We start from the raw sequence: 24,678 nt of genomic DNA on the forward strand, positions 1-24,678 counted from the left end.
TTTTATTAAATATTTAAAGTAATCAATTTATGAACATATGGTAATGTGTAAAATGTAACTGTTTGAAACATTGTGAATACATACCTCATTGACATAATGTAGGATTTAACTTAATCAATCATAAACACATCTACTCCTTTCAATGCTTTTTCAAACTTCTTGAACCATTATGGTATAATAGATAATGAACAAGACAGTGTTGTATTCATGAATAATGTAATGGCTTATGCAAATGTGGAGTGTTGGTATGGCTAGAGCTAGCTCATTATTTTATTATCATCCCCACGCTTATTGGGGATATTGTGGTTATCTCCGCCGTCTGTCTGTCTGTCCGTCTGTCCTGGCCACTATCTCCTCCTACACTATTAGCACTAGAACCTTGAAACTTACATACATGGTAGCTATGAGCATATGAGCGACCCTGCACTATTTGGAATTTTGATCTGACCCCTGGGTCAAAAGTTATGGGGGTTGGGGTGGGGCCGTGTCAGAGATTTTTACTCATTTTTTTAGGTTATTTTACTATAATTTTTTCATTTCTACACCGATTGTCTTCAAATTGATACTGAACCTCTCTTATGACAATACGGTCAATCTCAACTATGTATGGCCCCATTACCAACCCTGGGTCGCCCCGCCCACATAGGCCACGCCCACCCAAAATTGCATTTTACAATAATTTCTTTATTTCTACACCGATTCATTCAAATTGATACTGAACTTCTCTTATGACAATATGGTCAATCTCAGCTTTGCATGGCCCCATTACCAACCCTGGGACGCCCCACCCACATAAAATTGCCTTTTACTATAATTTCTTCATTTCTACACTGATTCACTTCAAATTGATACTGAACCTCTCTTATGACAATACGGTTAATCTCAACTATGCATGGCCCCATTACCAACCCTGGGGCGTCCCGCCCACATAGGCCGAGCTTACCCAAAATTGCCTTTTACTATAATTTCTTCATTTCTACACGGAATTACTTCAAATTGATACTGAACCTCTCTTATGACAATACAGTTAATCTCAACTATGTATGGCCCCATTACCAACCCTGGGGCACCCCGCCCACATAGGCCACGCCCACCCAAAATTGCCTTTTACTATAATTTCTTCATTTCTACACCGATCATCACTTCTAATTGATACTGAACTTCTCTTATGACAATACGGTCAATCTCAACTATGCATGGCCCCATTACCAACCCTGGGGCGCCCCTGGGTCAAACATGCCGCGTGGGGATACGCGTCGGCCTATGCCGCGCCATTTCTAGTTGTTATTATTTCCAATATGGTAATCATATTCATTCAAGTTATTATTAAAAGTTGTTATTAATTCTTTTTGGGGGCATTTTTGTAACAAAATATTGCAGTTTTTTCCTGAACATGCATCACTGTTATCTTAAAACATTATTACCCAATTTCATGTATAGATATGCATGACACAAACATTACATTTTTCTATAACATCTAAAAAGATTAATTTCAACAGTCACCTGCATGTGAAGCACTCAGGTTACATAAAAACTGTATCATCACTTACGCCATAGACAAATGTTCTGTAAGATTTGGATTATAAAACAAGGATCCCAAACCACTCCTGCTCCCACTTAATGAAGAACCAGAGGAAGATGACCTTGACGACCTTGAGGAACCCCCACCCCCTGTGACCTCCCCGCAGGTACAATCACACCCAGAGTTGGTCCACTTTGGTGTAGGGTCATGGTGGTAGATTTTCCTTTTTGAACCAAGAAATATTTCTTTAGTTCTATTTCCAGCTGCTTGCCTGCACTGCAGTTATCCTCATAGAAAGTGCTTACATTATCAAAACAAGATTATATATGTGTGTGCATGCTGTATACATACATTTAGGAAAACATTCTTTAGGTGCTTGCATGCTTCTTATGTCTTTGTATATTACATTTCCTTTCCTTACAAAACCAAATGATTTTCTTCAAAGTTTACATTTATCCAGAAAACATTCTTTTTTCCTTTAAAACCGTTGTATGCTTCATTATGTACAGGTACTAATATCCTTAAAACAGACATCCAATTTCAGAAAACATGTAAGAGGGCACTAACCTATACCCACTTCTAAGGGTGAACACTTATTATTATAAAAATGTACAACAAATAACACATGCAGTACATGTACTACACAAAATATTAGTTAGGTCTCCCAAACATAATTAGTTACTCTTGAATGTATTTCTATTTGACCTTTCATAATTGCCACAAAACGTAAGGTTTGTGCCTGCAATTCACCTTTGTCTATGTGACATTTCTTTATAACATGTGAATGTAGAGAATAGCCTATTGCATTTGTTGCTACATGCTTACATACACACAAATTCTTAGATCTCCAAAGGTGTCACTTATATTACACCACTTAAATACAAGTTACTAATACATTTGTGTACTTCATATTCAACATACGTTCTTTGGTTCTGGGGTGTGTGTGTTTTTGTTACATAAAGAGATTTGCAACTTTATTTTATTGTAGAAAAAAAGCTTCAGCTAAGTCTTGGAGGGAGTGGTAGCAGAAATATTTTTAATTCTTGTCAACGATCGACGTTTCCATGCACAGTTTTTGTTTTCTTTTATTTCTACATTTTAGTGGTCATTTTTGTAAGTTTATATTTACCAAAATTATTGATTGATTAGTCCCTATGTCACAACATATACTGAAATATAAGCTAGACATGTGTCTGTAGGTAAAAAAGATCAACAGAACAGTCTTTAATCTGAAGCTCCCTTCAATTAATGTCATACAAAACTGAACCTCAAATACTCAGGTGCGCAAGTGCACCTGCGACTTGATATTTTCTTAAAGTTTCGATGTCTAGAATCAATATTTTTGAGCAACACTCGTTAAAAAGGGTCATTAAATCCACAAAAGTCCCAAAAGCTCACATTGTGTCAAAATGTATAAATTATCAGTAGTCAAATGAGCTAAATTACACTTCCGAATAAAATAAAGTGTTACAAATATGATTGTGTAATAGCTTATTAAAGTCATAAATCAAAATCATAAAAATCATAAAGCATTTGAAATTTTTTTAATCTCTTATTAAGCAAAAAGGTGAAATTACCTTTTCATTTTTAGCTAATAGTATAATTTTAAGTTCTATAAATTTGTAAAACAGAATAATTAAAACGCAAATAAAGTACAGTACCTCATTAGTAAAGTTTCCACCTGCTTTACCCAGACACTTTGTTCATTATAGTCTGCATTTACGTTTTTTGTATTTAAAACTGAAATAAATATAATAGACAATATGCAGCCAGACAGCAATTCATCAATCTTCTCTTAACATTGTTTGGGCAAAAACAAATGACAAGAAAACTTGCCTAATCATCTATTCTTGATTTATTCACTTATTTCATGAAAAGGGCATAGCAATTGTGGTTTTGTTTTTGGAATTTCAGGCAATAAAATATTTTGCTCATAACATATTATATATGTTACATGTATATATACTTAATACCTATTTTTCGGCGTAGCTGTATAACGTCACTTTTGACCTTAGGTGACCTTTAATCATCATTCATAAAAATGCCTGCGGCTAGACACAGATGAATAAACTTCATTTAGTCCATTGGCTGATTTGAGAAAACCACTAGAACATTGGAAACATGACCACGTCTTTCTAACACTGTTGTACTGCGTGTTCAGCATGAAACAATTTTATCTCTTATGAAAAGGCATGATAGATAGAACAGTTTTACACTCAACTGTTCACATCAATACAGTTTGTGCGTACACCTTCTTCTTACAAGCAACACAATATTTCATGAAATATATGGGTAAATGAGTGTTCAGCATGAATTTACTTTATCTCTTGTAAAAAGGCATGAGGGATAGAAAAGTTTCACATGCAATTCACTACATCAACACAGTTTACACTTAGAAGATTGTCAGCGCCATAGCGTTTGTACTTAAAGGCTGTGTTCTCATATTTAGTTGTTACTACCGTATTGCATTCTGTGATCACGTATAGTTTAGATAATATAAATATTGTTGTTTCCTATCCTGATTTTAGTTTTGATCAAAATATGTTAATTGTTTTCGAAACACCAAAAAAACATGTAAAAGTATAAAGCTTTGAACAATCCGTCGTTCCAGCAGTGAAATTGTTACCCCACTTTAATGCATAGCATTCCATCTCACAAGGTATAAAGTTCAGTTCGCGGTCAGTTCAAGACTCATTACATAAACTCTATCGCATAAACCCGGTGAACATGACCGGAAATATCTTAACTGCAGATATTCGGCGATATAATTACGGTATGTCAATAAAATATTTTTTCAATAATTCCATGATAAGTTTTAATTAATTTAATAAGAATTATTCCACCATAGCGATCAATTTGTTAAGCATGAGCGCGATGATTCAAGATACTCTTTACAAAAGAATCAGAACTATGTCCGAAAACCCACTTCAACATGTCTGTTCTAAGAACGTGCGCATTAATATTTCAAATATGTACGGTTGATTGTTGTGTGGCCATTGACTCATATATTTTCATTTCATTTTCATTCTTCTTGTGTATTTCTGTTATATATATATTTAGATATATGGTCAATGCTATCTAATAATGCGAAATCTGGCGCAACGCAATATTTGCATGTGATGCTGCTAAGAACTGCGCAGAAAAAGGCATTTGCTGTTTTATTGATTTAACTCTTTATATTTCATCAATCAAAACCACAATCAACGCCGTATATCTTTTTTAAAGATATTTCTTGTTTGTATTGTTTCAATCGTGATGGACTTAAGTGTTAACTTTTATTCTTCAGTGTGTGTTGTTACTTACGCATGTAAGGCAACAAAGTAAGAGATTTAGCACCTAAGTCATAGATTTTCTTTGCTAAGAAACAAATAATAAGCATGGCCTAAAAGTAAAAACGCTTCTGTAATAATAACATTGCGTAATACTCTAGTATTCAAAGCTGCCTATAAATTATTCTGATCTTGTTTTAATTTAGCATAAATATTAGATATACTTAAGACATTAACATATAAATGAATTTGCATGAATTAATTAGAAAAGCTTCATTAAAAAAACTGCTTATTATGAATTGTATTTTAATTAGATCAGTCATAGTGGAAAACAAACAATTTAAGGTGTTTAAAAGCTAATTCAGTAAGCTTTTTTCCTTAATAGTTTGGTGCATTGAAACCTACCTTCATAACTATCTATCAAAAAGTCATACTTTTCCCACAATCGAAGGCAAAATGTACCTTTATGTTACTTTGATGATAACAATTACATGAAAAAAGAAATCAGACAAAAAATGAGACTGAAAGTCATTTGGTTTTAATTAATATTATTTTGAGGTTAAAGAGCTTTAAAAGCAAAATTTATAATTTAGTCCCCTACCGGTTTCACCCGAGGGGACTTATGGTTTGCGCTCTGTGTGTCCATCAGTCTGTGAGTCTGTCACACTTTTCTGGATCCTGCGATAAATTTTTAAGTTCTTTATATTTTTTCATGAAACTTGAAACATGGTTAGATGGCAATATGGACATTATGCACGTCATTTCATTTGCTTCCTACGTCAAAAATTTTGATTGCTATGGCAACAAATAGACTAGAAATACTGCTGAAAATGGTGGTTTTCTGGATCCTGCGATAACTTTAAAAGTTCTTCATATTTTTTTCATCAAACTAGAAACATGGATAGATGGAAATATGGACATTAGGCACATCATTTCATTTTGTTCTTACGTCAAAAATTCTGGTTGCTATGGCAATAAAAAAATATTCTGACAATGGTGGAATTTCTGACAATGGTGGAGCCAGTAGGGGACTTTTATTGCTTGGCAATAGTCTTGTTATAACATAATAATCACAAACAAGACACCACAAATTTAACACAAATCAAGATTATTTACACATTGACCAAAACCTTACTGTCTTGGCATTTTCTCTTACAAGGGGAGGGCAAAATGTAAAATGTAAAATAAACAGAAAATGAGGAGATTCACATCTCCATCAAATGCCGTAGTTGTAAATATTATGTTTCAGACAAACTGACTGCTGCGCCTGGTTGTAAATAACCTTGTATGGTGATACAAATATCAAATTTACATCCATCTTGTTGGGACAGAAATCTTAAGCACAATTAATACAGTGATTTATTGAACAATGGCAGGATTGTTTGAAACGGACAGATATACACTGTATATTTAGACTGTTCTCAACATTGTGACTGTCAATCAAGAGAACCTTTTTGATATCGAGAATATATGAGTCCTGTTCTGAGAAAACTGTGCATAATGGATGTGCATAAAGTGTCGTCCCAGATTAGCCTGTGCAGTCCGCACAGGCTAATCAGGGAAAACATTTTCCGCTTGTATTGTATTTTTAGTTTTAAGGGAGTCCCTCCTTACCGAAAATCAAGTTTAGGCGGAAAGTGTCGTCCCTGATTAGCCTGTGCAAACTGCACAGGCTAATCTGGGACAACACTTTATGCACATGAATTATGCCCAGTTTTCTCAGAACACGACACATATTTTAACTAGATTGAGTTTATACATGTTTCTAAATTGTTTTATAATACTCCTCATCAGTGGCAACTAAACTGTTCTAAATTGTGGAGAAAGAGTCCTCCTCCCCACTTCCATGATGGATGTAGCAAATTAATGGTGGAGAATTAAAGGTAAATTACCCTGACTGCCTCCTCCCCACTTCCATGATGGATGTAGCAAATTAATGGTGGATAATTAAAGGTAAAAGAGTCCTCCTCCCCACTTCCATGATGGATGTAGCAAATTAATGGTGGATAATTAAAGGTAAAAGAGTCCTCCTCCCCACTTCCATGATGGATGTAGCAAATTAATGGTGGATAATTAAAGGTAAAAGAGTCCTCCTCCCCACTTCCATGATGGATGTAGCAAATTAATGGTGGATAATTAAAGGTTAAAGAGTCCTCCTCCCCACTTCCATGATGGATGTAGCAAATTAATGGTGGATAATTAAAGGTAAAAGAGTCCTCCTCCCCACTTCCATGATGGATGTAGCAAATTAATGGTGGATAATTAAAGGTAAAAGAGTCCTCCTCCCCACTTCCATGATGGATGTAGCAAATTAATGGTGGATAATTAAAGGTAAATTACCGTGACTGCCTCCTCCCCACTTCCATGATGGATGTAGCAAATTAATGGTGGATAATTAAAGGTAAATTACCGTGACTGCCTCCTCCCCACTTCCATGATGGATGTAGCAAATTAATGGTGGATAATTAAAGGTAAATTACCGTGACTGCCTCCTCCCCACTTCCATGATGGATGTAGCAAATTAATGGTGGATAATTAAAGGTAAATTACCGTGACTGCCTCCTCCCCACTTCCATGATGGATGTAGCAAATTAATGGTGGATAATTAAAGGTAAATTACCCTGACTGCACTCTTATACTCCTTATTATGCTATTCTATTATTTGCATTTATAAAAGTACGTGAAGACAGAATACATTGCGCCCCGACATGCACTTTTAGTCCCCACAGCCACCAATCACCCAGCCCAAGGTGACACAACCACCACTACCTCTGCCTCCGCCACAACCGCGACTAAAGCCAACAATACCGACGCCGAGGTTTGTAGTTCAACCAGACCTCGTTGAGGAGGAGGGGGAGGAGTCGCCGATACCACCCCCCGTCATGCCACAGGTTAACAGACGTGTTTGGACTCACACCGCATGCCTTGTTGTTTAACATGAACACCCATAACTTAGTTGTTAATGCTTTAAGTTCTAGTTAACCTGCTAATGTGGAATATTGCATGGAGCTAACTAGTGCATAATACTGGTATTATATATGCTGCAATTTATGAGACTTTTTTTCAGACTTAATGTGTGAAGTGTTCCATAATCATACAACCTTTATTGATATGGTACTAACAGCTAACATGGAACTGCATGGATCTTAAAGATACCAATCATATTGTATTCACTGCAGTGTTCAAGGTATTCTCCTCCTTGCCCTTGTTAACCCTTTGCATGCTGGGAAATTTGTCGTCTGCAAAAATGTCGTCTGCAGAATTTCTAAAATTAGCATTTTCTTCGATTTTTTTCAAAGAATACTATCAGAATAGCAAACAGTTTGGATCCTGATGAGACGCCACGTTCTGTGGCGTCTCATCTGGATCCAAACTGTTTGCAAAGGCCTTTAAAATTCAGCTCCAGCGCTTTAAGGGTTAAAAGTTGTGTTCCCCTGATTGTTGTAAAAGCTATGATACATGTAAAAAAGGAATTACAGGTTGATTATATTGAATATAGTGTCTAACTTCTAAACTGGACATGCATGCAGCAAGCAAACAAATAGTAGTGTACATTAAACTGATATTGAGGTTTTTCAGATGCCCCCATGTCTGTTGTTCTATTATAAAAACCCGTAACATGATTTCCCAAATTAGTTAATAATGTGAATTGCTGCTTACATGGAAATGAATTGCATTTACAATTAAGACCATTTTTAGCTCACCTGATTGCTCAGGTGAGCTTTTGTGACCGGTCTTTGTCTGTCGTCCGTCCGTTTGTCGTCCTTCCACATTTGTTCGTAAACACTCTAGAGACCACATTTATTGTCAGATCTTCATGAAACTTGGTCAGAAGATTTGTCCCAATGATATCTCGATTGAGTTCCAAACTGGGTCATGCTGGGTCAAAAACTAGGTCACTAAGTCAAAAAAAAGAAAAACCTTGTAAACACTGTAGAAGTCACATTTTATGCCCAATCTTCATGTAACTGTGTTTGCCTTAATGATATGTTGGTTCAGTTCAAAAGTGGTTCTGGTCCGTTGAAAAACATGGCCGCCAGTGGGAGGGGCAGTTTTCCTTATTTGGCTATAGAGAAACCTTGTAAACACTCTAGAAGTCACAATTTTTGCCCAATCATCATGAAAGTTGGTCAAAATATTGGTTTTATTGATATCTCGGAGGAGTTCGAAAATGGTCCAGATCGGTGAAAAAACATGGCTGCCAGTGGGCGGGGCATTTTTCTCTATATGTATACAGTTCAACCTGCCCGAGCGACCGCCTGTTAATAGCGACCAACAGTCAATAACGACCACACCGATTTTCTCCCGAACGATTTCACTATATATTGAACCTGCGAATAAAGCCCACCTGTCAACAAAGACCAACGACCACCCTTTTACATTCCCAAATCTCCATTTTGATAGCTTACAACGACCACTGCAATCATAAAAATCAACGATTTCGCAACTTTCAAAAAACAAAATGGCCACCAGGACGCTGCGTAGTCATGTGATACACATCTTACCTGTGGATTCGTCGGTCGCTATGGAGATATTGGCAAGTGACAGTTTATTGCACTCCATAGCAGTTGTTTGTTTATTTAACATGCATTGCTAATTGGTAGTCGCCTGCTTCTTTTATGCATTTGACATTTAAGATACCTTTGTATTTAAGTGACTCGCGATTAATGTACTAATTGCCGAAAATATCAAAGACAAATTTGGGGCTTTCATAAACTCATTAAGGAAATTAACGATGCATATTAAAGACAAACATTTTGATAGTCATTCTCTTCTTAAAACAATGGCCGCCATGATGCTGTGATAGTCACGTGATAAACATCTTACCAGATCACTGGTCGGTCGCTATAAAGATATTGGCAAGTGACAGTTTACTTAATTCGATAGCTGTTTTTGTCTATTTAACACACTTTGCTAATTGTTAGCCGCCTGCTTCTTTTATGCATTTGACCTTTTGTCGAAGGTGTAAGACGCTGCCAATTTATTTTAGTGGCTCGCGATTATTTATGTAATAGTTGCCAAAAATATAAAAGAAAAGTTTGGAGCTTATATCAACCTATTGATGAAATTTATGGTTTCGTTACAATTACGATGCCAATTACGCACATACATTTTTTTATTCATTCCTTTCTTAACATTGCTCCATGATACGACATGCATAGATTATAGATAAGTAAATTGTCAGTTAAAGTTAACCATTATGGCATCTAAGTGAAAGTTCATGACGTGAATTGAAATAATACATGTAAATATAAAACAAACTGTGCTTTTCAATCCTTTTTACATTATACATGCATTAGTATTCACGCAATTAAACAATAGAGCACATACACAGATACGGTACCAGTTAAAAACCTACTAGCATATTTTGAAAAGTTTCAATCGACCCTGCAAATAAAGACCACCTGTGAACAAAGACCACAACGACCAAATCCCTTGAGTGGTCGTTATTGGCAGGTTGGACTGTATAGTGAAAACATGTGAACACTCTAGAACTCATTTTTCTTCCAATTTTCATGAAATTTGGTCAAAATGTTTGCCTTAATGATATGTTGGTTGAGTTCAAAAGTTGTTTCGGTCCGATGAAAAACATGGCCACCAGTGGGCGGGGCAGTTTTCCTTATTTGGCTATAGAGAAACCTTGTAAACACTCTAGAAGTCACAATTTTTGCCCAATCATCATGAAAATTGGTCAAAACATTGGTTTTATTGATATCTTGTACGAGTTTGAAAATGGACCAGATCGGTGAAAAAACATGGCCGCCAGTGGGCGGGGCATTTTTCTCTATATGTATATAATGAAAACGTGAAAACTCTAGAAGTCACATTTTTGGCCCAATTTTCATGAAATTTGGTCAGAACATTTGTTTCGTTGATACAAGAGTTGAGTTTGAAAATGGTTCCGGTCAGTTGAATAACATGGCTGCCGGGGGGGGGGGGGGCAGTTTGTAAAAAAAGCTTGCGAACACTCTAGAACTCACATTATTTGCCCAATCATCATGAAACTTGGTGAAAAGATTGGTTTTATATAATGCTCAGATGAGTTTGCAAATGATCCCAATCGGTAAAAAAACATGGCCGCCAGGGGGGTGGGGCAGTTTTCCTTATGTGACTAGAGAGAAACCTTGTGATCGAACACTTTAGAAGTCACATTTTTTGCCTAATCATCGTGAAACTTAGTCAATACATTGGTTTTATTGATATTTGTGACAAGTTGGAAAATGGCTCAGATCGGTGAAACACACTTTTTAGCTCACCTGATTGCTCAGGTGAGGTTTTAGGATTGGTCTTTGTCCGCCGTCCGTAAACACTCTAGCTCTCACATTTCTCAAGCATTCTTTATCAAAGTTGATGAAAGATCTCCGTCAAGTTTGATAATGAGCAAAATCAATTAATTAATGCCATAATTATTGCCCTTAGATTGTTTAAATTTCATTATATCATACAAAATCCTTGTAAACACTCTAGAGGTCACAATTTTGTTTCAGATTTTATGAATCTTGGTCATAATATTTATTTTTGTAAGCAAATGTTGATGTTTGGTAAGGGGGGTCAGCTCAAAATATAGGTAACCAGGTCAAATCTTACAAAAACAAAAACACTCAATACGCCAGTGTTTTGGTTCAATAATGATGAAACTTAACCAGGATGTTTGTCTGGACAATATCTACATGTAGGTAAAGTTTGACATTTGGTAAAGATTGAATAAACCGATTCCTCTCTGGTGAGCGAACAAGGGCCGTCTTGGCCCTCTTGTTTTATTGTTACTTCACTTCTTGCACTAAACTGACTGCATGCTGCACACAATTATTTTTAGCATGGATAGTTGATAAATCAAACACGTTTTGATATCATATTGTAGTTTAGGACTGATATCACATGTTCAACTAAACCTGATGTTACATAGTAGATTGGAACTGATATCACTTTGTAGATTGGAATGGTATCACATTGTAGATTGGAATGATATCATGTTGTAGATTGGAAGTGATCTCACATTGTAGATTGGAACTGATATCATATTGTAGATTGGAACTGATATCATACAGTGGATTGGAACTGATATCCCATTGTAGATTGGAATTGATATCACATTGTAGATTGAAACTGATATACAGTGGAGTGGAACTGATATCCAATTGTAGATTGGAACTGATATCATACAATGGAATGGAATTGATATCACATTGTAGACTGGAACTGATATCATACTGTGGATTGGAACTGATATCACATTGTAGATTGGAACTGATATCCCATTGTAGATTGGAACTGATATCATACAGTGGATTTGAACTAATATCCCATTGTAGACTGGAACTGATATCATACTGTGGATTGGAACTGATATCACATTGTAGATTGGAACTGATATCATACTGTGGATTGGAGCTGATATCCCATTGTAGATTGGAACTGATATCATATTGTAGATTGGAACTGATATCCAATTGTAGATTAGAAATGATATCATACTGTAGATTGGAACTGATATCCTGTTGTAGATTGGAACTGATATCATATTGTAGATTGGAACTGATATCCCATTGTAGATTGGAAATGATTTCATTCATTGAATTGAAGTTAATATCATACAGAAGGTAGAAACTGATTTCCCATTGTAGATTGGAACTGATATCATACAGTGGATTGGAACTGATATCGTATTGTAGATTGGAACTGACATCATACAGTGGATTAGAACTGATATCACATTGTAGATTGGAACTGATATCATATTGTAGATTGGAACTGATATCATACAGTGGATTGGAATTGATATCCCATTGTAGATTGGAATTGATATCACATTGTAGATTGGAAATGATTTCATTCAGTGGATTGGAGTTAATATCATACAGTAGGTAGGAACTGATTTCCCATTGTAGATTGGAACTGATATCATACAGTGGATTGGAACTGATATCCCATTGTAGATTGGAACTGACATCATACAGTGGATTAGAACTGATATCACATTGTAGATTGGAACTGATATCATATTGTAGATTGGAACTGCTAGCTAGTTCATCAAAAAATAATATGAACTTGTATCACAGACCTTTTCCATGAATTGGTTTAATTTAATACACTGCTCTGTCTTAACAAAGTTTCATCACATTCTTTTAGACCATACTACTGGTCATATTTAATTCCATAAAAAAATTCAGGTCATACTTTGTATGTGTGCATTTTTTATTCCATAAATACTTTGTTAGGTCATATTTGTGCTTATGTTTATATTTATTGTATTTATTGAAGTGTTTACCAATCAAATGTGGTACACTTCAGACATACAAATATTCAAAGGCTTACTTTGCAGACAACTACTTTAAATCCTTACTTTGCGGACAACTACTTTAAAGCTTTACTTTGCGGACAACTACTTTAAAGCCTTACTTTGCGGACAACTACTTTAAAGCCTTTTTCAAGAGCTGGTAGTTATGTGATTAATAATTATAGTAAATAATATCTTCATTTTGATTTGACATGTTTGATGGTATATTTTTCTTTTGAATTTCAAGTAGAACACTTCCTTATATGTTATGTGTCAGTTTATTTTAAAAGATGCATTTGACTGTTTTCTAGTATTACATTTTTTTGTACTTTTGTATATTATGTTCACTACTTAAAAAATAATTCATTAAAATTATTAATTAAAAACTAATTATTACTTTTACAGTTTCACTATTCGTTAATGTTTATTCCACTGAGATTCAGATAAATGCAAAATAATGGAACAATAAAAAAGATGTCTTTGCTTTAATTAAATCTACCTAAGATAATTATGATCATTGATAATATATTGCACTAAATGTTACATATTTCTCTTATTATTTAATGCATACCAGTACATGATCTGAATATAACTTATTAAATACTTTCATACATTAATTTAGTATACTTCATGGTACATGTTTGTAATCTTTTACTTTTCCATGTTTTTAAATGTATTTGCTCTTAATGTTAATCAAAATATTTCCATTCATTAATTATTCTGTATGGTACACAATTATAATCATTTAACTCTCTAAAAAATGAAAAAATACTGAATCTTGAAATTCTTGTTAGAAATATTTTTTTATAACTAATGTATCTGATGCAAGTGGATTTAATTCAATATCTGATTCTTCACAGATCAAATGATCTGTATCATTTGAGAATGGGTCTGATGCCATATGCGGCCTGCATTTCTTCAGACCAGCCTGCACATCTACCCAGTTTGGTCAGGAGTTGCCCTGTCTGCTAACAAGACCACAAATCTTGCATCACCTTGTAGCAGACAATATTGCTCCTGACCGGAGTAAGCGATTGTGCATGCCATTATGGCAACATATGGCATAAGACCCACTTTCCCATTACGTGGGTCAAGTAATGGGTGTAATGCTAAGCAATTAATACTAGTAACATGTTTAAAGTTGATTTCATAATGACAAGCTGTGCCTTAATTAAAACAGATTTTATCCACAATTAAATTTTATGTGTGATTTCATGTACATGTGTTATAGGAAGCACTAGTTAAAGCCACAAGGGAGAGGACTCTGGCTGATGTGGACGAGGCACTGTTTGGGTTGCGGGCCGATCCTAACATTCCAGATGATGTGAGTCTAGTGTGAAAACATTTCATCCTGACTCTGTGAAAACGGGGTTAAATTCATGTGCGTAAAGTAATGTCCCAGAATAGCCTGTGCAGTCCCCACAGGCTAATCAGAGACAACACTTTCCGCCAAAACTAGATTTTGGCTAAGAAACTTCCTTTAAATGAAAAATACAATAAAAGCTGAAAGTGTTGTCCCTGATTAGACTATGTGGACTGCACAGGCTAATCTGGGATGACACTTTACGTACATAAATGTATACCCTGTTTTCCCAGACTGAGGCTCATTTATATAATACTTACCTTTATCAGGTTATGTGTAAAAGTGCATTTACATAATACTTACCTTTATCAAGTTATGTGTAAAAGTGCCTTCACATAATACTTACCTTTATCAGGTTATGTGTAAAAGTGCACTTACATAATACTAACCTTTATCAGGTTATGTGTAAAAGTGCATTTACATAATACTTACCTTTATCAAGTTATGTGTAAAAGTGCCTTTACATAATACTTACCTTTATCAGGTTATGTGTAAAAGTGCACTTACATAATACTAACCTTTATCAGGTTATGTGTAAAAGTGCATTTACATAATACTTACCTTTATCAGGTTATGTGTAAAAGTGCACTAATAAATACTTACCTTTATCAGGTTATGTGTAAAAGTGCACTTACATAATACTTACCTTTATCAGGTTATGTGTAAAAGTGCATTTACATAATACTTACCTTTATCAGGTTATGTGTAAAAGTGCATTTATATAATACTTACCTTTATCAGGTTATGTGTAAAAGTGCATTTACATAATACTTACCTTTATCAGGTTATGAGTAAAAGTGCATTTACATAATACTTATCTTTATCAGGTTATGTGTAAAAGTGCATTTACATGATACTTACCTTTATCAAGTTATGTGTAAAAGTGCACTTACATAATACTAACCTTTATCAGGTTATGTGTAAAAGTGCATTTACATAATACTTACCTTTATCAGGTTATGTGTAAAAGTGCATTTACATAATACTTACCTTTATCAGGTTATGTGTAAAAGTGCACTTACATAATACTTACATTTATCGGGTTATGTGTAAAAGTGCATTTACATAATACTTACCTTTATCAGGTTATGAGTAAAAGTGCATTTACATAATACTTACCTTTATCAGGTCATGTGTAAAAGTGCATTTACATAATACTTACCTTTATCAAGTCATGTGTAAAAGTGCTTTTACATAATACTTACCTTTATCAGGTTATGTGTAAAACTGCATTTACATAATACTTACCTTTATCAGGTTATGCGTAAAAGTGCATTTACATAATACTTACCTTTATCAGGTTATGTGTAAAAGTGCACTTACATAATACTTACCTTTATCAGGTTATTTGTAAAAGTGCACTTACATAATACTTACCTTTATCAGGTTATGTGTAAAAGTGCACTTACATAATACTTACCTTTATCAGGTTATGTGTAAAAGTGCATTTACATAATACTTACCTTTATCAGGTTATGTGTAAAAGTGCATTTACATAATACTTACCTTTATCAGGTAATGTGTAAAAGTGCACTTACATAATACTTACCTTTATCAGGTTATTTGTAAAAGTGCACTTACATAATACTTACCTTTATCAGGTTATGTGTAAAAGTGCACTTACATAATACTTACCTTTATCAGGTTATGTGTAAAAGTGCATTTACATAATACTTACCTTTATCAGGTTATGTGTAAAAGTGCACTAATAAATACTTACCTTTATCAGGTTATGTGTAAAAGTACACTTACATAATACTTACCTTTATCAGGTTATGTGTAAATGTGCACTTACATAATACTTACCTTTATCAGGTTATGTGTAAAAGTGCACTTACATAATACTTACCTTTATCAGGTTATGTGTAAAAGTGCACTTACATAATACTTACCTTTATCAGGTTATGTGTAAAAGTGCACTTACATAATACTTACCTTTATCAGGTTATGTGTAAAAGTGCACTTACATAATACTTACCTTTATCAGGTTATGGGAAAAAGTGCACTTACATAATATTTACCTTTATCAGGTTATGTGTAAAAGTGCACTTACATAATACTTACCTTTATCAGGTTATGTGTAAAAGTGCACTTACATAATACTTACCTGTATCAGGTTATGTGTATAAGTGCACTTACATAATGCTTACCTTTATCAGGTTATGCGTAAAAGTGCATTTACATAATACTTACCTTTATCAGGTTATGTGTAAAAGTGCATTAACATAATACTTACCTTTATCAGGTTATGTGTAAAAGTGCATTTACATAATACTTACCTTTATCAGGTTATGTGTAAAAGTGCACAGACATAATACTTACCTTTATCAGGTTATGTGTTAAAGTGCATTTACATAATACTTACCTTTATCAGGTTATGTGTAAAAGTGCACTTACATAATACTTACCTTTATCAGGTTATGTGTAAAAGTGCACTTAATTAATACTTACCTTTATCAGGTTATGTGTAAAAGTGCACTTACACCCTGAATTATTGTCAATAGTTTCTGTTTTATGTATGTTAATGATAAAAAAGTATTTTCTGTATTCTCAAACCTTAGTAAGGAGTGGACCGAAGTTTTTTTTATTGAGAATTATATAAATGTGCGCATAAATATTGTACTAAAAGGGTTTTATCATAAAATTTAAAGACATTATTTCAAACAAGTTCAACACAACGTCATGTATAAATTTTTAATTTCCCTTTTCTTAATTCTTTTCAATACAAAATGATAAAATGAAAGAAATTAAAATATACTCTATACTTTAAAGATACATTGATGAAAGAAAAGAAAAAAAAAATAATCGACTATATTCAAAACTGGTCTGAGCTGTAGATTTTAGATACAAAATGATGAAAACATTTTAAAAATTAAACTATTGCAGACTGGTCTGTACCCTATCCACCATGTTCTGATTCGTGGAGAGTTTGAGAACGAGGAGGACCGTTTGAGTATGTTAAGATCCCTCATAGAGGCAGGTGCAGATGTGAACATACAGACTGTCAATGTAAGTATGGACCATTTGAGCATGTTATGATCCCTCATAGAGGCAGGTGCAGGTGTGAACATTCAGACTGTCAATGTATGTATACAAGCTGATGTGCAGTGAGGCAAGCTGCATGTGGATATCAAAGCATGGGAGTGAACCTACAGACAGATCAGCGGTTTAGCACTTCTTCATCTAAAATTACCATTTTCAATAAATCAATTCACAAAAGCTCTCTTGTATTAAACAGTTAAAACACCTGACAGGTCAAGTATACAATAAAAATAATAAGTAGATATACATAATTCGAGTTTCATGGGTAATCAGGAATGACACTTTCTGCTTATATGGAACTTTGTCTCTTCAAAACAAAAATCCAGTCTCCTCATAAAGTACAAAACTTAATTAGCATGTGCAGACTGCACAAACTAATATAAAGACGACACTTTAGGCACATGCATTAACCCTTTGCATGCTGGGAAATTTGTCGTCTGCTAAAATGTCGTCTGCTGAATTTCTAAAATTAGCATTTTCTTCGATTTTTTTTCCCAAAGAATACTATCAGAATAGCAAACAGTTTGGATCCTGATGAGATGCCACGTTCTGTGGCGTCTCATCTGGATCCAAACTGTTTGCAAAGGCCTTTAAAATTCGGTTCCCGCACTGAAAGGGTTAAGAGTGTGGCTCATCTATTTGTGCTACGACAGAGTGAAAGCACCCCACTGCATGTCGCTGCCACAAAGAACCAGGAGCATGCTGCCCAGGTGTTACTGGATACACACAAATGTGACCTAGATATGAAAAACAAGGTATGGACAGTCACGCAGGATTAATAACCAGGCCGCCCTAAGGAATATCAAAGTAGTCATCTTAAGCAAACTATTTAGATATCTCTCAATAAATAACTTTCATCTTAAGCAAACTATTTAGATATCTCTCAATAAATAACTTTCATCTTAAGCAAACTATTTACCGGGGTAGATATCTCTCAATAAATAAATGAAGTCCTATTTTCCTGATTGCATGAAACAAGTTGTCAGTTTAACATTGTGTAAGGTTAACTATTGACATTTTACGCAACTCTGCAAACCATATTTTCACAAAACCATAAAATAAATGCTTATTATGCATAAATACAGCTTGATGCTATATGTCTTATGCAAGTTCTTGATTCGGGGTCAAGAAAATACAAAAAGAATCACAACTTTGTTGGAGAATCACAAGAATGATAAGTTGGTAAAATATCACAGCTGATTTTACGAAAGTAAAGTAATTGATTCATTTACGGAGTAAAACACTATAATAGTATAATGAACACAATTAAAATTGCCTTTTTATAATGTGTAAATCTGACACAAATATGATTCTTATAAAAGAATATTTTTTCAACAGCACGGTAAGACTGCATACCAGGTTGCGGAGGAAGAGGAATGCCAGGAAGTGATGGATGTAATCGACCGACATCGACAGCAAGTTAGGGACCGCCTGAAGAATGCTGCTAAGAAAGCATCCACTTGTACATTACTGTGATTTACCATGCAACTATATAGATTGGCCATCATGTTTCAAAACTGGATTTATGGTCACACCTTTATAGTGATCGACAAGCATCCACAACATTTAATTGACAAAGCGCATGATAAACTGCTACAGTAAACTGCAACATTTAATTGACAAAGCGCATGATAAACTGCTACAGTAAACTGCAACTGCTAAAAATGCTTTTTGTTTTCAATTGTTACCATATAACAAAATTTAATGCCAATCTCAGTACATTAATATTTTATTTATAATCACATTTTTATCATGGTCATTGGACGTCAGCAACAAGCTTTAAAACCAGAGCTGCTTAAAAAGTCACAAAACAATACTGTCATTGACATTCTTGTAAATGTCAACCAGAATAAACAGTTCGCTGTGGCGTAATGGATAAGGTGTCCGGCTAGTGATAGGGAGGTCTCGCGTTTGATTCCCACTGGGAGAGTGTTCTCTAGATCTTCCCCCAAAGACACCAAGTACTAGTTATAGGCCCAGGAAATGGACTCGAGAGCGTTTCTATGAGCCTGAGGCTTTCGATGCAATCAAGCTAAAATAAATAGGTTTAAACTAGAATGAACAGTGAAGAATTATCCATTTATAGTGAAAGAAACGTTACAGAGCGCTTGCAGACATATGATATGCTAAGTGTTTCGTACTATACTGTGTTATGCGACACAAAATGTCAGTTGATAGAGCACAACTTCATATTGATCAAAATTTATTGTCAACATGTAAGGAACTGTATGAGAAAAGTATCTGTTTATAATAAAATCTGCAGCATGATCGGAAACTATTCTTATAATGGTATTCAGTTCAACAGATAAACATCGCTTAGAGTAGGTTTTTATTAGATGTCTCATTTTAACAAAAATTTAAACAAAAGAAGTCAATTAAAACAGGGACCTATACAAACAAATTTGTTTGTATAGGTCCCTGATTAAAATCATTTTTTTCCTGCTATATTACTGAGAGGATATATATCTTGTCTCAATGTACATATCAAATCTAAACAAAAGCTCTAATGACATAAAACCTCACTTTTTGAAAATGCTTTAAATATTGCCAGTCACTATGGATGTGTATGAAATAAAATAACAGTATTATGTATATAACTTAAAACATGTCAGTCATGGAAAGTCATAGAAATACTGTCTATTCCCCACACGAGCCACTGAAGTGGTCAAAGTGGCCGTATTATACAATACATGTAATTATGTCTGTAGTGTTGCATTTATTTTTCCTGTGAATACAAAAAGAAGGAAGGAAACATCAATTTTCTTATCTTCTTGAGGGAATGTTTGAGAAGCTTAAATAAACTGTCGCCTTTTATTTGCAATTCATTAGAAATCACAAAGACATGTTAAATTAGGACCACATATTGAGCTTTATTTATCTTAAAAAAAATCTTTAAACATTGTATATATATGTTTACATCACTGTATAAATAATAAGAAACATAACTTCTTTGAAATTCTGTTCAGCAAACCAAATATGTAAATACCGGTATACATTAAATATATATTTGAAAACATATAAATGACATCAAATATTAACTTGATTTTGTTCATAATATTTGTAATTCTTTTTTATTTTCTTTCATACAAGTGCTTCATTTTGTTTATTTTAGTTGTTGATGTTGTCATCCCCCCCCCCCCCCAATAAGTAAATTGCTATTCAATTAAGGTAGCGCACCTCTAATGATTTCCCGCGATTTATTTTACGATCATTGCCGATCTTCAATGATCGCTTATTTCCGAGAGATGCATTTTATTTTTTTCAAACTTCGAATTTTGATATATGTTTAACTTATTCATTTAGAATACATTATTTTCACTATAAATATTGACTTTGATCCAATTATCATCTGAAAAATACGATTTCGCGATTTCTTCAAAGATCAAGCGAGCCTTTTTACCTGTTTACTTATGCATATCTAATTTAAGGTTGCTCCGATGTGAAGTTGTCGTGGCCGAGTGGTTAAGGCGATGGACTAGAAATCTTTTGGGATCTTTCCGCGCAGGTTCGATTCCTGCCGACATCGCATACTTTTTGCGACGCGTTTTATTTCTTTTCTAACGTAATTTGATTTAATATAGCACATAAGCTATGTTTATTGTTAAATATGTTGAAAATTGTATGCACATCCTTCAATTTTAAAATTAAAACAACGTTATGGCTAAATTGATTAATTTACTGCTGAAAATACGAATGATGCATGTTGCATTTTTATTTTTATTTCAAAAAGTAAACGGTAAATCTGTCTATTTTTTGGTATTTTTGCTGTATATAGTGTTTCTACAAAAACTAAGTTTAAAATATAACTTAAATGATACTATTTTGAATTTTATGACACTTTGTTTTCAACCGACCCAATTTTTACTTGGCTGAAATCACTTACATTTCATGGCGCTATTCCATAGATTAAAATTTGTAAAAAATAAATGTCTGTAAAATAATACTTATTTCATCTTGTTTAAACTTTAAACACCTTTACTGCATCTGTACACACCAACTGCATGCCCATATTTGGAAATTTGAATGAATTATGGAACTTTTATATACCCCAGGGGTGAAAATAAACTGGACAAAAGCCGAGCGTGAGGGTGGTTTTGAAAAAATCGATATATTTTTTTAAAATGCATGGAAAGCCTACCTACAAATTTGCATGTAGTTCAGTGAAATGATGCTGATTAGGAATATAATTAATTAAATTATATTTGGATATGTGCCCATTAGAGGTGCACTACCTTAATATGTGAATTGTGTTCCAAATGGTTGAATTTTCTCTGTTCAAGACATTATCTTTTGGTTTGCTCTTCAAATATTTATTTGTAAAACAAGCAAATGAATGTCAACAGAAAAAGGAAGATAAAAAGAATGTATTGTTATTATTGGCTGGTCCAATTTGATATATGCATGCCATTGTTTGATATTTTGCTATTTCTTCGCAGTATATAAAGTGTTGATTTAAAGGGGCATTATCACAGATTTTGGCATGTATTAAAGTTTGTCATTAAATGCTTTATATTGCTAAATGTAAACATTGGATCTAAAAACCTTAAGTAAAAAAGCAAGAATACAATTTAAAAAAAAAAAAAAGTAACCATCAACAGGGCTTGAATCACTAACCCCTGGAGTCCTGGAGTAAAAAGCCTGCCACTTAAACCACTCGGCCATCCGTGCTCATACAATGATGGATGTATTTTTTAAATTTATATAAGCAATCCTCGTAGTTTCACAAAATATAAACGACAACAACATAACTCTCCAAATTATTCAATTGTTTTGCGTTGCAACGCTTAATAATTTTCAGGTTTTAAAACCGTCATAAGATGCCTATAATGGCTATTTTAGAGCATGGTAAATGTTCAGTATTACTGTTTCCTCACAAATATCATAACTAAAACGAAAAATTGCGAATTTGAAACAACTTTTTTTGATTTTGTCAATTAACCAAAACGTGAAAAGGCCCCTTTAATTAGTTTGACAGAAAAGAGGGCAGTGATGCCAAGAAATTCGGTTAAAGGCCTGAGGACTTTACAATAAAGATATGTTCTCAAAACAGTGCACTGTACAGTGTGTCAGTCTTTTACAAAGCATGTGTATTACGCAACATCAAACAACGAGTCCTTATACTTTGTGTGTTTGTGTTCACCTTGATATTTGATATCACTTCAAATACTACATTCTGTTTTCACATATTATTTCCATAATTTATTTTCAATACACGATGCTCATGGATTCTACGTACCATAATTGGCTGTTGACGGGTTGATCACAGAATTAGAAATACATGTACCAATAGACATATAAGTACAGCCTCATTTATTTGTGTCAATAGTTCGAATGAACATTTTTCAAAGGAAGAATTTGATTTTGTAAAAAATGTTAAAATTTCGTCCTTTTGCGAAATATACACAAATGACAAAGATCTAACCGTCTTCATTATGGTGTTAATTCAAATCTAAGTATAAACTGAAAAACCAATATTAGAGATGCTATTGATGTAGTCAATACTTGTGAATGTTTTTACTGTCTATATATTTTATCAGAAGCATCAACTTACCATTAGGAAGAGAAATAGAAGTCCAGTTCTATACTGTTATTTTTCATAAAGACAAATAAATTTTATAATAATTTGTGATATTAAACACACACACAAGTTGAAGGTATGTTAAAAATATACTATTACAGAACCAATCCATCCTGACAGTGTTTACCGTTCTTCTTAAATCTCGTTTATACCTAATAATTTTGTAAAGTGTTATTTTTATTTTATAGTTTTCTTTTAATATATATTATATTGTATGTTGTTATTGTATATGTTGTTACACAAATATGCCAACAAATCTAATGTTTCTGTAAGTAGATGTATAAGGATTAAAACTACAAACAAAGCTAAGTGTTTTATATTTTTATTGTCCGAATGGCATCATATTCATATGAGGTCCATCAGCAAAATAAACAAAACGTAAACACTACAACAGGCATTACATCTGCCATAAAAGTTGAATGACATTTTATTCAAATGATAATTTCTGGATTAGATAAATTCACATTTCAAAATAAATAGACAATATACAAAATAATAATATCATGGGTTTGATTTAAGAACCACATAATGGGAGGCAAATGCCCTAACCCTCTTACAGGGTTCCACTAAACTCTTCATTTGTAAATAGATCCAGCAGTTTATTTGTAAACTTAGTTTGACACTGAAAGAGAGGAAATCATAATATACATAACAATAATATCATGGGTGTGATTTAACCCTTTGCATGCTGGGAAATTTGTCGTCTGCTAAAATGTCGTCTGCTGAATTTTTAGCTCATCTATTTTTTGAAAAAAAATTATGAGCTATTGTCATCACCTTGGCGTCGGCGTTGGCGTTGGCGTTGGCGTCGGCGTCCGGTTAAGTTTTGCGTTTAGGTCCACTTTTCTCAGAAAGTATCAATGCTATTGCATTCAAACTTGGTACACTTACTTACTATCATGAGGGGACTAGGCAGGCAAAGTTAGATAACTCTGGCGTGCATTTTGACAGAATTATGTGCCCTTTTTGTACTTAAAAAATTGCAAATTTTGGTTAAGTTTTGCGTTTAGTTCCACTTTTCTCAGTAAGTATCAATGCTATTGCATTCAAACTTGGTACACTTACTTACTATCATGAGGGGACTGGGCAGGCAAAGTTAGATAACTCTGGCATGCATTTTGACAGAATTATGTGCCCTTTTTATACTTAGAAAATTGACAATTTTGGTTAAGTTTTGTGTTTAGGTCCATTTTATTCCTTAAGCATCAAAGCTATTGCTTTCATACTTGCAACACTTACTAACTATCATAAGGGGACTGTGCAGGCAAAGTAATGTAACTCTGACTGGCATTTTGACAGAATTATGTGCCCTTTTTATACTTAGAAAATTGAAAATTTGATTAAGTTTTGTGTTTAGGTCCACTTTATTCCTACAGTATCAAAGCTATTGCTTTCATACTTGCAAGATTTATGAACTATCATAAGGGGACGGTGCAGGCAAAGTTATGTAACTCTGACTGGCATTTGGACGGAATTATGGGCCCTTTATACTTAGAAAATTGAAAATTTGGTTAAGATTTATGTTTTGGTCACTTTACCCCTAAAGTATCATAGATATTGCTTTCATACTTGGAACACTCACAAACTATCATAAGGGTACAGTAAAAGGACAAGTTGCATAACTCT

At 33.9% G+C, this 24,678-nt stretch overlaps 1 protein-coding gene and 1 non-coding gene across 6 annotated transcripts in view; both read left to right on the forward strand.

Moving 5' to 3' along the window:
* LOC127832278 (poly [ADP-ribose] polymerase tankyrase-1-like) overlaps positions 1–22,091 on the forward strand; it is a 32,811-nt gene extending 10,720 nt beyond the window's left edge. For 4 of the 5 annotated variants that reach the window (XM_052357673.1, XM_052357675.1, XM_052357676.1 and 1 more), the window contains 5 exons: positions 7,512–7,682; positions 14,301–14,393; positions 17,319–17,441; positions 18,128–18,229; positions 18,813–22,091. In XM_052357673.1, the coding sequence (XP_052213633.1) occupies positions 7,512–7,682; positions 14,301–14,393; positions 17,319–17,441; positions 18,128–18,229; positions 18,813–18,950 (627 nt within the window). In that variant the 3' untranslated portion in view covers positions 18,951–22,091. Of the gene's footprint in view, positions 1–1,592; positions 1,689–7,511; positions 7,683–14,300; positions 14,394–17,318; positions 17,442–18,127; positions 18,230–18,812 lie in introns of all 5 variants that reach the window. The other variant, XM_052357678.1, reaches the window with a different exon arrangement.
* On the forward strand, positions 20,919–21,000 carry Trnas-aga (transfer RNA serine (anticodon AGA)). The gene has a single exon. It is a non-coding gene; the product is annotated as a tRNA-Ser (tRNA).
* Positions 22,092–24,678: the final 2,587 nt, after the last annotated feature.

This window comes from Dreissena polymorpha, chromosome 5 (genome assembly GCF_020536995.1).
Source record: "Dreissena polymorpha isolate Duluth1 chromosome 5, UMN_Dpol_1.0, whole genome shotgun sequence".
Taxonomy (NCBI): Eukaryota; Metazoa; Mollusca; class Bivalvia; order Myida; family Dreissenidae; genus Dreissena; species Dreissena polymorpha.